This window comes from Serinus canaria, chromosome 3, assembly GCF_022539315.1.
Source record: "Serinus canaria isolate serCan28SL12 chromosome 3, serCan2020, whole genome shotgun sequence".
Classification (NCBI taxonomy): Eukaryota; Metazoa; Chordata; class Aves; order Passeriformes; family Fringillidae; genus Serinus; species Serinus canaria.
This window is the reverse complement of record NC_066316.1, coordinates 31877211-31891192: the sequence shown is the minus strand read 5'-3', so window position 1 is coordinate 31891192 and position 13982 is coordinate 31877211. Positions and strand designations below refer to the sequence as shown.

The window sequence follows — 13982 nt, the reverse complement described above, 5'->3', positions numbered from 1 at the left end:
CTTGAGAAAGGTTATGAAACCAGTGTTGCCGTTTTTTCACTCTACAGGGGAAACACATAAAGAGAGGAATGATATAATTTCTTTAGAGCTGTATTTCCAACATCACCCAAATATATTTGCAGTAGTATCATGTTTTTTGAAAGGTGAAGTAATTTCTTCAGAAAAGACTGCAAGTTTATGACAGCATCTCCTCAGCTGGGACTTAAAAGTCTTTCTGAGACCAGCATCTAGCTTAGATTTAATTACCTGGAAGCTTTAGCTGTTACACAGCACTTAGAATTAGAATAAGATTTCTAGGTAAGGATATTTTTATGGGTTTGATATGCAGTCTTAAGTCATAATTTATGGTGCTGGAACACATTAAAGAATCTCCTAGCTAAATGTAGTTATTGTTTCTGCTTTATTTTATTCTAAAGTGCTGATTTTTCATTTTAAGAATGCTTTTCTATCAGCTTTAATATGTGAAGAGTCTAAGTGTTAGCAATGATAAAGGCTTCTTCATAATTAAAGCCATGCTAACAGTAAAAGAAGACACCACCATCTCCAGGAGTCTGAGAATGTATACTTTTGAGGGGTTTTTAATTTCCTATGACTCTCTAATACAGCAGTGTAGTCATAGCTATACATTTCTGTGACTCAGCAGCATCCACAATAAACTCAGCTATGTTTTACACAGATTACTGTCTCTAAAATGTCCCACTGGGTGAGTTATTTCTGATTAACCAGTCTTCCTCTAGACCACTACCATATTTCTACTGTGAAAGAGTAAATAAATTGATTGTTAGGCAAGTTAATATATATGATTGAGGGGGAAATGCTAAAAGAAGGACAGAAAAACAACTTTACAGATAAAATGCTTTTAAAAGCAGTTTTCTCTCCTTCAGGGTCATCAAAGGAATATGTTAGTAAAGACCTATATGTTCTCTAAAAGCATTTATATTAAATATTAGAATTCCGTATTATGTTTTAATGATGTAAGGAGGAATTTGTCTCCCAGCCATCCTTGCTTAAAGATCACACTTTTGAACACTATATCATTAAAAATGAAAGTAATATCATTTAATCCATCTGTGGGTTATTCTAAGCCCAAATCCTTTCAAATTTTTTTCTTGTTAAACAAGCAGTGACTTAAAAAAAGGCAGACAATTAAAATTAACAGGCCTGGATTCTCTTCTAAAATACCTGAAAGATTATTAAAATAATAAAGAAGAATGCTTTTAGTTGAAAAATAATTCCTTTTCTTTTTTTTTTTTTGTCACATTGGAAAGAACTTTTTTACTAGAAGGAACATTTTTACTCAAAATTCAGAGGAAGAAAAAAAATCCTTCTGGCTGGAGGCATTAATTTCTCAGAGAGAAAAATGTTTGAAATATATTTTGATTTCTCAAAATATAAATTCAGAGTATATCGTATCATGCACTGGAAAAACATTATAAAATTGTTTATAAATGCAGTCATTGCATGACATAAAACTCAGAAGAAACAAATTACCTGTTTATGTCAAACTTGTAAGGAATCCAACTAAAAATAAATATAGCACAAACCCAGAAAATGGGATTACTTAAGATATAGGACTTTTTGCTCCCTTTCACAGAAGATATAGGCAAACCCATTGTTTGAGTTATTTCAACTTTAGCAAAGATATATAAATTGAGATATATGGCAAGTAGCAAAGTACTTTGCAGCAGTATCATGAAAGTTCTGATGCACAATACACAGCCAGATATCTTCTTTACCAGGAAGATCCATATTGCTATTTTCGTATTACAGACAGGTAAAAATGCAGAAGAAGAAGGCTAATTTTGCCCCAGATTGGAGATTACATTGGTGGCAGAGAGCTGAACAAAAGCCAGGCACAGCCCCCTGGGGTAGCAAAGATGTCTGTAGGTTACATGAGAGTTTCTTTATTTTTAGGAAACAGAGGAGTCTGTCTATCCTTTCTATGTTTTTCTCTGTGGTCATTATGGGAGTATAAAATTCCTTTTGGTGTTCATTTTTGGGAAAAATTATTACTTTTAATATTTCCCATAGTGAATGGATCAGAAAAGCCTTAAGTCCATTTGCTTGTTTGTGTTAGGCTTCTGCAACTCTCAGATTCCTGACTTCAGGGTTCCCCAATGTTCTCTGCATGAGACACACATGCAGACATAAACACTGAGTGAGCCAGAAGTTTCTGCACCTCTGTCTATTGTTTCTATGAGTAGCATCAGGGACATGCAGCACAGTGTATGGAAGCACCTCCTCTCCTTTCAGAGGCAGCAAGCATACTGCCATTCACATTTGCTTTGCTGGCAATGTTGTTGTAGGAGTTTTCAACCCTTGCATGCATAATGTCATCAATTGTTCCAGCTCCCACACTCTCACTTTTGCTAATGCAATTGTTTATGGAGCAACTTGGTGATACTTTCATATAGATGTGTAAAAACAAAACAAAAAAAAAAAACTATAGCCAAAGAACTCAACTCTAAAATAAATAAAAAATATTTTTAAAGCAGCATTACTTTTAAAGTCAGATCATTTCAATACTCTAATTTATAAATGCACTCCCACATATGAAGGAACAGTACACCATAGCACAGATAATGGAGTGAATAGCTAGAAATGATCACTAGGAAGATCTTCATATAGTTTTGCTAATGAAGATATTAATGTGAAATTAACCACTTAAGTATCTTGGATCATCCACTTTCCAGAATCTTCTCTGTTCTGTGCTGTGAATCCTAAAACAGATATTTAGACAATCTGAACTTAGACCCAAAAGCTAGAAAAGCTCTCATCTTTGCACTTGTAATTTAGAAGAAAGTATTGTTTCTACACAGTTCCAGTCAGCAGACCAGTTCTTCTGATTGAGTCCAAAAAGAATAATCTCCATCCTAAGGCACACTGAAGTTTTCCTTCTTGAGACTTTTACCATGCTGTTAAACATAACTTCTGTGATACAGTAAATCAAGGATATCTTAAACTTTGGCAAAAATATTTAACTAAGGTAATAGATATTTTTGTGAGTCAGATTTAGAGAAATGAATAGGGCATTTCTCTCTCTGTGTCACCTATGGAGTCCTTTTTAATGTTTAATCAATTTCCAAATTAAACTGATTTCTGTTTTCTTATTGTTCACATTCTGTTTGCACTTGATTTCCATTTTCTTATTGTTCATTCTATTTGCATTAAAAATCTTGTCTTGGACTACAGTGTAGTTAATTTCCCTTTAATGTCAAATCAGTGTCACTTTTGCATTTAGATATGTGAAGCTGAATGTGTTGTTAGCAGTTCTAAGCATCATCATAGTTCTCACATATTCACAGTATATAGGAGTATGTAATGACTGTTAAATACTTCCTTTCACAAAGTTCTGCAATATTTTTATGGAATAAATATGGTTTTCTGGTCTGTTCTCATTTTCTTTCTGCAAATCATATACATTGATTTCTCTCACCTTCAGAAAGTAAGTTAAAACACTAATGTAATTGTAATTTTCCTCCTGGCTGACTGTTGTTCTTAAAAAACCAGCCCTGGTTATTAAGGTCACAGACTGAAAGATAAAAGTAAAGAAGCATGCTTTTATAGACTTAAAATACTTTTAAAGAAATCAAAGGTCTCTGATTTTTTTGAATTGTTCTGGTATTCAAATACTAAAGCATTTCCCCTGCAGGTTTCATCAACCAGCACAATTAGTTGCAATTAGGTTTATGTTAGATTCTTCTGCTCAAAACTGGTCATTTCAGGTATTTTCAACTGCTTTAGGAAGTAGCTCCTTTATTACTCCTCTTAACTCTTTTCTGTGAGGAGAAACTGTGTTCCTTATTCAATAAATATAAATCTCATCCATGTTTGGAAAGTGAAATCTGTAATTCACATCTCTGACTTTTGAAGTTGGAGTTTGAGCTATTTTTTCCTGAATTCATAAATGTATTATATTTAGCATTTATTAGCAATGAATTTCATCTGCAATGTTATCATCCAGTTGTTCTGTACAGTTCTTCAGAGTCAGTCCTTGTCTTTGGCATCTGGAAAAACTTGATGTCATCAGAAATCTTTGTTATCATCTGAGAAGACTCTTCCAAATCACCTTTGGATCTAGTGAAAAACATGAAATTCAGCACAGATTCCTGCAAGGCCTTACTAGTGATATTCTTTCTCTGCGATCATTTATTGTTGCCTGCAGTTTCTAAGTCATTATTTATTTCTATGGAAACCATGGAGGTCCAGTGGGGGACCTTATTAAATTCCTTTTGGAAGTCTAAGAAAACTGTTTTATCAGGTATTTCTTGTCCATATTCTTCTTCTTCAAGGACCTAGAGAACATTTAGAATGCTAGACTAAGTTTTTCAGTACAGATGCCTGTACTACTTTGATTCTGCAGACCTTTTTTGTAAATGGCATCACATTTCAGTGATAGCAGACCTGTTTTTGTCATGAGGGTGGATACTCAGTGCAGTTTTAGTATCTTAGCACAGAGGAAGGAATGTACACCTAGGAATAGATAGAAACTCTAGACTGGCATAGTCAATGAGCAGGTTTTTGGGACTCTGTTCTAAGTGTCCTTTATACTCTATAATTAAACTGGGTCCACAATGTTAATAGAATTCAAGCTTTATAGGAGCTGATCTAGTAAAATGCTACAATTAGAGGCACAACTAAAGCTGAAAGAAGCCACCACCTGACTTTCTCTTCCATATTCTGCTATATTGTGTTTCTTGAAAGCATTAGGGTTTCACTTCTGGATCTTAGCATTTTCTGTGCCTTAGACTTTGGCTTTGCAAAAAAAGGTCTTTGATGACAAAATTGGCATAATGTTTTCATGCCTTACCCCCTATTTATCCTACCCATTGTTTCTCTGTAACACATCACTCTTTCAGTTGTATGGAAAGAAATTTTTGTACATCTGTAGTGTTACTTGGATCAGGCTCTTACTGCACTTCCACAAAGTACAGAACACAAGGTTCTTATTCTGGTTTTTATTCGCTTTTGATTGAAAGGCTGTGTTTTGTAACAGTCTTCATTACTTCATCACTGTTCTGTAAGCTTAGCATAAAACTATTATATAAGTTCAGGTAGTTAAGTATTATGCACTGTGAAGATTTTGGACAAAATTTTGTAAGAGAAGTATGTCTAACTTTAATCAATTGCATTTTGAGAACACTTCATGTTAGGACTTCTTTAAACCTGACTCTGTGAATTTAAAATAAGACCTTGATCAAAAAGATTAAGTAGATCACAACAGTCAAGCATTTTTATCCTGAGTGCTTTTTACCTCACTGGATACTCTATGTATCTTGTTCTGCTTCAGGCAAAGAATTTTCTAAAATTGTTGCCTCATTTACCAATTGAGTGAGAGATTTGAATGTAAAATAAATTGGTTTTAGAGTTTGGTTGTGAGACCTAAATAGAAGATGGAAAATGTTGGTGCACTTCTAAGCATAGGGTCACAAGTGTATTTGAAAAAATAAGTTGAAGAAAATTGCACTATCAACATAACTTCTAATATAATTACCAAAATCTATAGTTAGTAATTAGAGAAGAGACAGAACTTTAGGCACACTAATTTGATTCTGTAAAGCTCAGGATATCAATGTGCTATCTGGGAGAGAATGTTCTGATTTGATCTCTTCTGTGGACCTATATTGTGTCATGAAAAAATGCACTGTGTATTGGGAGAAATGCTGTCTTGTTTCCTGGCTTGTAGAATCTATCAATCATCTCATCTATCAGATGAGAACTGTGGCTTCTATTATAGACAATATCTGGGACTGAGATAGAATTTTCCAAACAGCCACATAAAAATAAAAGATATCAACTTATATAACTTCTAGGTCTTTGAGAAATAAGAAGTGTTACTCAAGAAAATTATTTGAATGTTTTAAAATAATTATTTCTATTCTTTATATGTAAACATCTTGCTAAATGGATAAGTGAACAAGTGGCATATATCTTAAGGAAAGTTTCTACCCTTAATGGAAATTACCAAAGGAAACACTAAATTTGCATCAGTTTACATGAATTGCCAATGAAATTTATCTGAAATTAAAAATACAGTGAATTATCATTGATGCCTTATGAAGGCTGACCTAGAACAGGGGCTAGATGGAGTTAAAGTCTTCACTGAAGTCAATAAATTGGTATCTTATATTGTCTCATTGCTAACAAGCTTTAATAAACAGCACTATGGTGTTTTAAATATGCTTTCTGTTTTCATAACTCTCTCTTATTTTGGCTTTGAATGGTAGAAATAGAACAAACTTGGATACTGAGCTTTTAAATCAGATATTAAGGTGCTATCATTGTAAAATTTTCTTATGTTTAAGAAAGTTTTTATGAACTTCAGAAAATATTTGCTTGGAAAAGCTATAGCAGTACAAAATAACATGTTTGAATGAAAAATACTTCATATTAGACTTCAATTGAGCTATTATTTAAGCTGGAGGATTTCTTGGTATCCTAAATCAGAAGCAAAATCTTCCAGTTCATACCATTAAAGTAGAAAACATCAAAACTACCAAGCAACAGAGTAATTTTATTGGGTTGGAGTTTTTTGCTGCTTAAGAGAACATTACAGTAGTCTAAAGGACCAAAGAAAAATATGTACCGATGAGGCAGGAAAGTCCTCTCAAAATCCTTTAGGGAGCAGAAAGGTATCTTTAACTGAGAAACAAACCAGTTGTGCACTTTGCAGTTATTGTGAAGATCCATGTCTTCACAATAATAGATCCAGCAGACTTCTAGGCCAAGAGGCAACAGCCTAGAATGTTTTCTAAATTGGAATACTTTGAATATTATGCATCTTTCCTTCTTTTGGGCTATGTAGCTGTAGAGTACCAAGATTCCTAAATGGTCTTCTTTATTCCTGTGTAAGGATACTAGTACTTTCTTCAATTTCTGTTAACCTCTAGATGCCACTGATATTTTCCACTGTATTGGAATGTACTTCTTCTTTTATATACTGCATTAATATTTTCTTCCTTTTATTTGTGTGGGAGAATGGTTTGGAGTAATGGTAGTACACGGGAAATATTCACCAGATTTTTAAAAGATAAACATGTATTTGAAAGTGGTGTATCTTTGGGGCAGAGACTGCCTCTAATTGAATGTTTATAAAGTGCCTAATATAATCAAGCCAGAATCTGGTTGGCTGCTATGCATGGCCCAGTCCAACTATTTAAGAAGAATAACAACAGTTCTGTAGTCCTAATGATCTTTCTTTTGATATTTACAAGTGTTTTCCTAACATACACTGCCGATTTCTGCAATTTGAAGGGATTCAGGCTCAAATTCTCGGTCTGTTTGATTCTAGCATAACCATCTGCAGCCATACCTCTGCAGGCTGCAGTGAGTGCCCTAGTCTCATACCAGTACCAGACAGCAGTGAGCACAGCTGTGGGAGGTGCACCATGCAGAGGAACTCCTTAGCTTAGTGACAGAGCTCCAGGAGGAGTTGGGTAGGCTGAGGTGTAGTGAGATGAGAGAGGGAGACTGCTGAAATTGTACCCTGTCTTCTCTGAGAAGACACAGGTAGACACATGTTCCCTATCCTTTCTTCACCTGGAAAAACAGAATGACTCAAGGGATAGGGGGCAATGGTGACAAGGTCTTTTGCTGGCACAACAAGTGCATCTCCTCTGGGACTGCCCCAGCTTCCCAGGTGCCCTAATACAATAGGTACAAGACTCTGCAAATGGCACCAAACAGCAACAAGTGTAATGGTTAATCTAGCATGAAGATGTCACAAAGGTTAAGTTGACCTGTGCTCTGCATCAAAACTTCTTCCATAAAAAAAGTATCAACTGGTCATTTTAGTAGGAGGGTCCTACCAGCAGCTAACCAGAAGGTGGATTATGCAGACTGGGCCTACTTCTTGGAAAAGTCTGATGCCTCCCTGGGGCCCACAGGGGTTAAAGATGTGAAGAGAAAACTTCCTTCCCTCAGATGGCCCTCTGATTATTATCCATTATTTATTTTTTAGGCATGCAGTGATAAAATCCAGACAAGATGTCTGGGGACAACTGGTTAAGGGATCAGTAGTGGAAGTAATTCTCTCCCGTACCCTTCCAGTTGCAGAGAATGATGAGAAAAGAAATAGGAAGAGCTATCTGGTTCTGAAGCTGGTGTCACTGGCAGGATTTGGAGTTTTTTGGTCATGGAGCAGTTTAAATGACATGAGGCCTATTGGTACCTGTGTCAAAGGGGAAAAAGAATCTTTGCACAGGACTTAGAAGTGTTCATTGAAAGAGATTTAAGTTAGATTTGAAGGGGAAAAGGGATCAAACAGGGCTTGCTAGACATAAGCCTGGGTGCAGCCTGCCACTCTTCAAGGAACAGTGCCAGTGAAGTCCTTCAGTCATGTTTTGGTAGAGGTAGGGGATGGAGATCCATGTGGGTGATGTGGTGGCTGAAGGCCTTTTAGGCACAGTGTTCATGTAATGACAGACTTTTCAATTATCAGAGAAGTAAGGAGACAGTTCAGCAGAACTGCAGCCTTGGACTTACAGAGGGCAGACTTTGGCCTGTTCAGGAGCATGTTTGACAGAGACCCTTGGGAGGCAGTCCTGAAGGGCATTGGGGCCAGGAAGGCTGGATGTTCTTCAAGGAGAAAATCTTAAAGGTTCAGGAGCAAATTGTCCCCATATGCTGAAAGATGCGCCAACAAATGGGCATGACTGAACAGAAACACTTGTCTGGAATTCAGGGGATAAAAGAGAGTTTATGGCCATTGGAAGAAAGGGCAGGCAATTCAGGAAGACTAGAAGGTTGTCATAAGGTTATACAGGGAGAAAATTAGAAATTCCAAAGCCTAAGTAAAACTTAATCCAGCTACTGCCATAAAATATAATAAAAAATATTTCTAAATCTGTATCAGAAGTAAAAGGAGGGCTAAGAAGAATCTATCTCCAATCTTTTGCTGGTTGTAGGGGGAAGTATAAGGACAAAGGATGAGGAAAAGGCTGAGGTACTTAAAGCATCCTTTGCCTCCATCTTTAGTTGTAAAACCAGTTATTCTCAGAATACCCTGTATTCCCCTGAGCTGGAGATAGGGATGCAGTTTGAAACCACCATAATCCAAGGAGAATGGTCAGGTACCTGCTGCTCCACTTGGACAGAGACAAGTCTATAGCATCAGATGGGATCCATCCAAAAGTTCTTCCTAGGAGTATTTGGACAGCCGTTTCCACTTACATGACATGCTCTGCATGCCTAGAAATAAGGTCTCTTATAGTTCAGGACAGATCCAACAGTCCAGAAGTCCTATTCTTGGGAGTGGGTACAATTTTTTAAAATTAAGAAGTAGTGATTACTGTCAATGGTTAATTTTTATATCCCTTAATTAATTTTGCATGTATTAATAATTAATTTTACTAAGTTGTAGTAATTCATAAATTGTATATATGTATTCATCCATGCTTGTATGCATGACATAACTATTGTACTGAAAATTGCCAGTGTTAGTGATAATTTCCCTATTAGTTCAGTTAGCTATTATTTATGTGTATGACAAGTTAGTAGTAAATAAATCTATATGATGGAACCCCAAAACTTGCTATTCCAACCACTCTTCCATGAAAATGAATAACGCCTGTAACTCTCTAAAAGAGTGTTTTCCTACCTGAGACTTGGACCCAATCTTTAACATTGTATCTGAGTGTCTCTCTTTGCTAAAGAAGCCTTAGAACATCCATCCACAAAAGCATAATTTGGAATAGCTAGCCTCTTTGCTGGAACTTAACATGAGCATGCTGCATTGCTGGTCTTCCTGTCCACATATTATTATGCTGAGAAGCAATGCGAAATTAAGAGCAGCCTGGTGACTACAGCAGGGACTATTGCAGAAAATAAGCAATATGGAATTCAGTCTGTATATTCATTTAGCAGTATTCCTTTAGCTTGGATGAGATTGATGAACCTTGGGCTTTCTGTTTTCTAACAGTAGGTTCAGTATGTTGTTCACAAGCATGCCAAGAGGCATGAAGGGAAATTATTTACTAGTTGATTTTTGAGAATTGTCTCTGTCCATTCACACAGCCAATCTGCCCTGCCCTTGGGTTGGAGATCTAGCTCTGATTTTTAACACTTAGCAGGCGTGCGATAAGCAGCAGAAGGAGGTGGGGTACAATAAATTTGCTTAAAGAGATGGGAAAGGTGCTATTGCTCCTTTGTGAAAATACAACTTCATCCCCTACAAAATGGCATTCCTGTGCACTGATAAAACTCAGCACAGGAAATACTGAATTGTAGAAGCATAGAATCATGGTTTGGGTTGCAAGGGGCCTTTAAAGATCATCTAGCTCCAACACCTCTGCAATAAGTAAAGATATCTTTATCCTAATACTTCCATTTGAAGAGGCAGTTCTTGAAGAAGTTACTAATAGCTCCTCTTCAAATTTTGTTGTGTTCTTTGCTGCATTTTTTTCTAAATGCTTATACTTTTTTATGATGTCTCAAATCACATATTTATATATGTCTGTGTTTATAAAACATAGTAATGGATATGAACTTCTCTTTTTCAGTTCTGTCCAGTGCAGTGATGTGGAAGTCTATGTAACTGAGCAGAACACTGGAGAATTAGACTGATATATAAGACCATACCAAAACTGACAATTGCTGACAAATTTATCCAGCTGCATAATTTCAGAAATGCTTTTATAAATAGATGGATTTTGCAAGGAAAAAAAATATACAGATTCCAAGCATGACTCATTTTTAACTACAAGAGAGAATGCAAAGTACTTGCTTTTAGTTAAATTAAAAGAGAAAAAACAAGAGGTTTTTTTGAAATGCCTTAGTGTCATAAGGTTAGAAGCATGACACTGAAAGCTAAGAGAAACATCTAAGTAGGCTAGACAAAACCTTTTTTTTTTTCCCTAGAATGTTTTTCTTTTGAAAAGCCTACAAGGTTTGTTTGTTGGGGTTTTTTTTCTATAAACATTTGCTTCATTGTACCAATTCTCAGAATAGTAGGAATTGTCAGCTGAATGAATAAAATTATCATGAAATAAATGAGTACAAACATACAAACACCAATTGTTGCACTAGAATGCATCTGTTGTCAACCTTTGCAGGTTGTCTTGCAGTTGTATAGTTCCATTGGCCCCAAGTGGTACTTACTGAACATTTATTTTTCATTTGTTTGGACCATGCCAGTATTATACAGGCAGCATGAGGGAATAATGAGCTGCATTCTTTGGGTTACTGAAGAGTCAGCACAAATTGTGGGAACAAATAACAATCAGACAAGGCAGTGTTTTATAACATCAGGACTGCAATCCATCTTTGGGATCTTTCTAAGCTGGGCTAATAAAGGCCCACTTACAATTCCCAACGGAGTGTAGTTTAATTAAATTTGTCCATTAGAGGACTCCTCCCCCTCCCTTTACATTTTAGAAATTAATTCTGCTTTCTGCCTGTTGTTCTTTTTGCATCACAGATGCACTGAACCTTCGTAACCGACAGGTCCTCTGCACCACACTGAAAGTCATCCAGCACCTGGTGGTGTCGGCTGAAATGGTGGGGGAGGCCTTGGTGCCCTATTATCGGCAAATTCTCCCAGTCCTAAGCATCTTTAAGCACATGGATGGTGAGTTATCCTAACAGACACTGTGTCTTTCAACTCCTAAGGCAAAAAGGGGCTTGAGGCAGGGTTAATTAACAATGTAGTTAAGATTTATTACTGTATATAAACTCAAATCCATTTGGAGCTCTAAATAATGTAAACTCCCCCCTCTTACTATTCCCTAAGGATGCACTGAAATTAACAATTTCATTTATTACTCCTTGCACGTACAGTTTATTTAACACAGTACAGAAGCAGTGAAGCAGTTCTATAATCTTCCAATAATTAAATTGTAAACTTTGTAACAGTCTTTTGAATACATTAATAAATTGCAAAGCTTTTTTCCTCCCTCCAACACGCTAGTTTAGTCCAACTGTTTTATTCAATTCTGTGCTCTCCACAAGTAATTTGCTGCTACCAGAAGGTTTAGGAAAGATTAAAAATAAAAGTAGAGATCAAACTAATTAATTTGAGAGTCGAGAAAACTCCATGTCATAGAAGAATTTCAAGTTAGATGATATCGAGCAAAACCGTGAAGTTTGAAGTTATTGCTGCACTCTTAGCAGGTTTCATTATAGAGATATTTAGAACTAATTTATATCTACAGTTAAGTATGTGTTTTCTTTGTAGTGCAGATCCCACCAGTTTCAGTCTTTAAAACCCAGTAGTGTGAGTTCTATATACTGTGAGTACATTTACACCATAGTCATAGCTGAAATCAGCATGATGTGTATTGCTTTTGCCAAATTAATTTTTAAAATATTTTTTTGGTAGTAAATCTATCTTTTCTTATTTTCAATTATCTACAAAGTTACTGACTTAAAAATTCCTATTATTGACTTGTGGCCACATAGATGAAAAGAAATTAATTCCTCACAAGCTTTCAAAGGAGGATTTTCATTAAATTCATGGCATTTTAATAGTTCTCTGCAGGACTCCTTCCTATTATACTTTCTGTTTGCATTACTACAGAGTATAATACCTTATACTCACTCTTTAGCAAGTATAAGATTCAAATCAGATTGAAAAATGCCTGTTCAGAGACTGACTTGAAGGCCCAAATGAAATTTACGTTTTAGATCTCTTTAAATACATGTACGTCTCTGACTTTGCCTAGTGAGAAGCATTCAGTAACATGGAATTTCACAAATGCAAGTTATTTCTGATGACAGTTGTGGCTTTCCAGAAGTTATGGGATGAAAGGTTATGAGTGAAATCTGTTGGCTGAACTTAAGCAATTTCAGTAGGGCTCCTTATGAATTGGAAGATTTCCCCTTAACAGATCTAATTTCAGTATCTGGCACAAAACAAGACCGTAAAAATGACTCTCATTGATTAATGAATATACTACACATGCTTTTTTTCCAAATTTCTGCCTGAAGTAGCCCATAAATTCTCTTGACTGGGCTTTTCTACAGTGATTTCAGATGAATAATAGGGAAAGCTCATGTGTAGCCAGGTACATAGCTTGGCAAGGCATTAAACACAGTCTAAATATATCCCCAGTTCTGATTGTATTGTGAGCAAAATAAAACATATTTTCAACATATTTGCATGTGAGAGATCTGTGCTCTTTGAATTTGCGCCTATATAAAACTACACTAAATCATGATATTTGACATTAAAGAACTAAAGCCCCCAAAATAAATGAAAAGTAATAGTTCAAAATTAGCTGATTTTATTAAGTCATTACTTTTTTAGAAATAAAAATTTTGAAACTTTAGTATTACCAGAAATGAAATAGATGCTATTTGCAAGGCCAACCATGTGAAACCGTTCAACTCCTTCAGTACTCATATGAGGATGATACGGAATACCTCTGTCTCCTCCTTCCACAAAAATATTATGTTTCATTCCTCCTTCCCTGGTGGTTGGCAGAAAATACAGGGTTCTTTCCTCCTCTTTCACATAAGCTAATAGGCAGCTGAGGTGCAGGTGTTTGCTCCCAGTTATAAGGAAATTGCAGAATTGACCTGGACTATTTTCTTCACTGTTTATTTTTACAGGTGAAAGATGTGGTAAGTGAAGTGTACTTCTTTCTTCTTTTCTGTATAACTTGTGAAAGTAAGAACTGTGGTGCATCTTCCTGCACTTGTTTGACTTGCAGTCTATTGAGTCAGACACTGTGGAAATTTGTCCAGAATTCAGTAAAATGGAAGAAGCCATGTTTTAGTCATTGCCACCTTACTAGATCAGTATCTATCTGATGAAAGGAACTCTTTCCCAAATTCAGCATCTGTGAATACCACTCTCAGTGTGTGTGATGTGAAGCTCTGGAACTCCCAAACCAAAATTCTTTAGATACAAAATGTTTCCATATGTTAGGTGGAGGGTCAGAAATGTCATATGTTCCTTTTTTAATAAAACATATGTGTCATTGTTATCGGTAATTTTTGTAAATTATAAAAACGGAGAGCATTGATGAAAAACAAATTAGGAG

At 35.8% G+C, this 13982-nt stretch overlaps 1 protein-coding gene across 2 annotated transcripts in view; it reads left to right on the top strand.

The window, feature by feature from the left end:
* PACRG (parkin coregulated) overlaps positions 1-13982 on the top strand; it is a 219395-nt gene that overhangs the window by 109991 nt on the left and 95422 nt on the right. For both annotated transcript variants that reach the window (XM_030235710.2, XM_009098952.4), the window contains exon 5: positions 11417-11566. In XM_030235710.2, coding sequence (XP_030091570.1) covers positions 11417-11566 — 150 coding nt within the window. The remainder of the gene's footprint in view (positions 1-11416; positions 11567-13982) is intronic.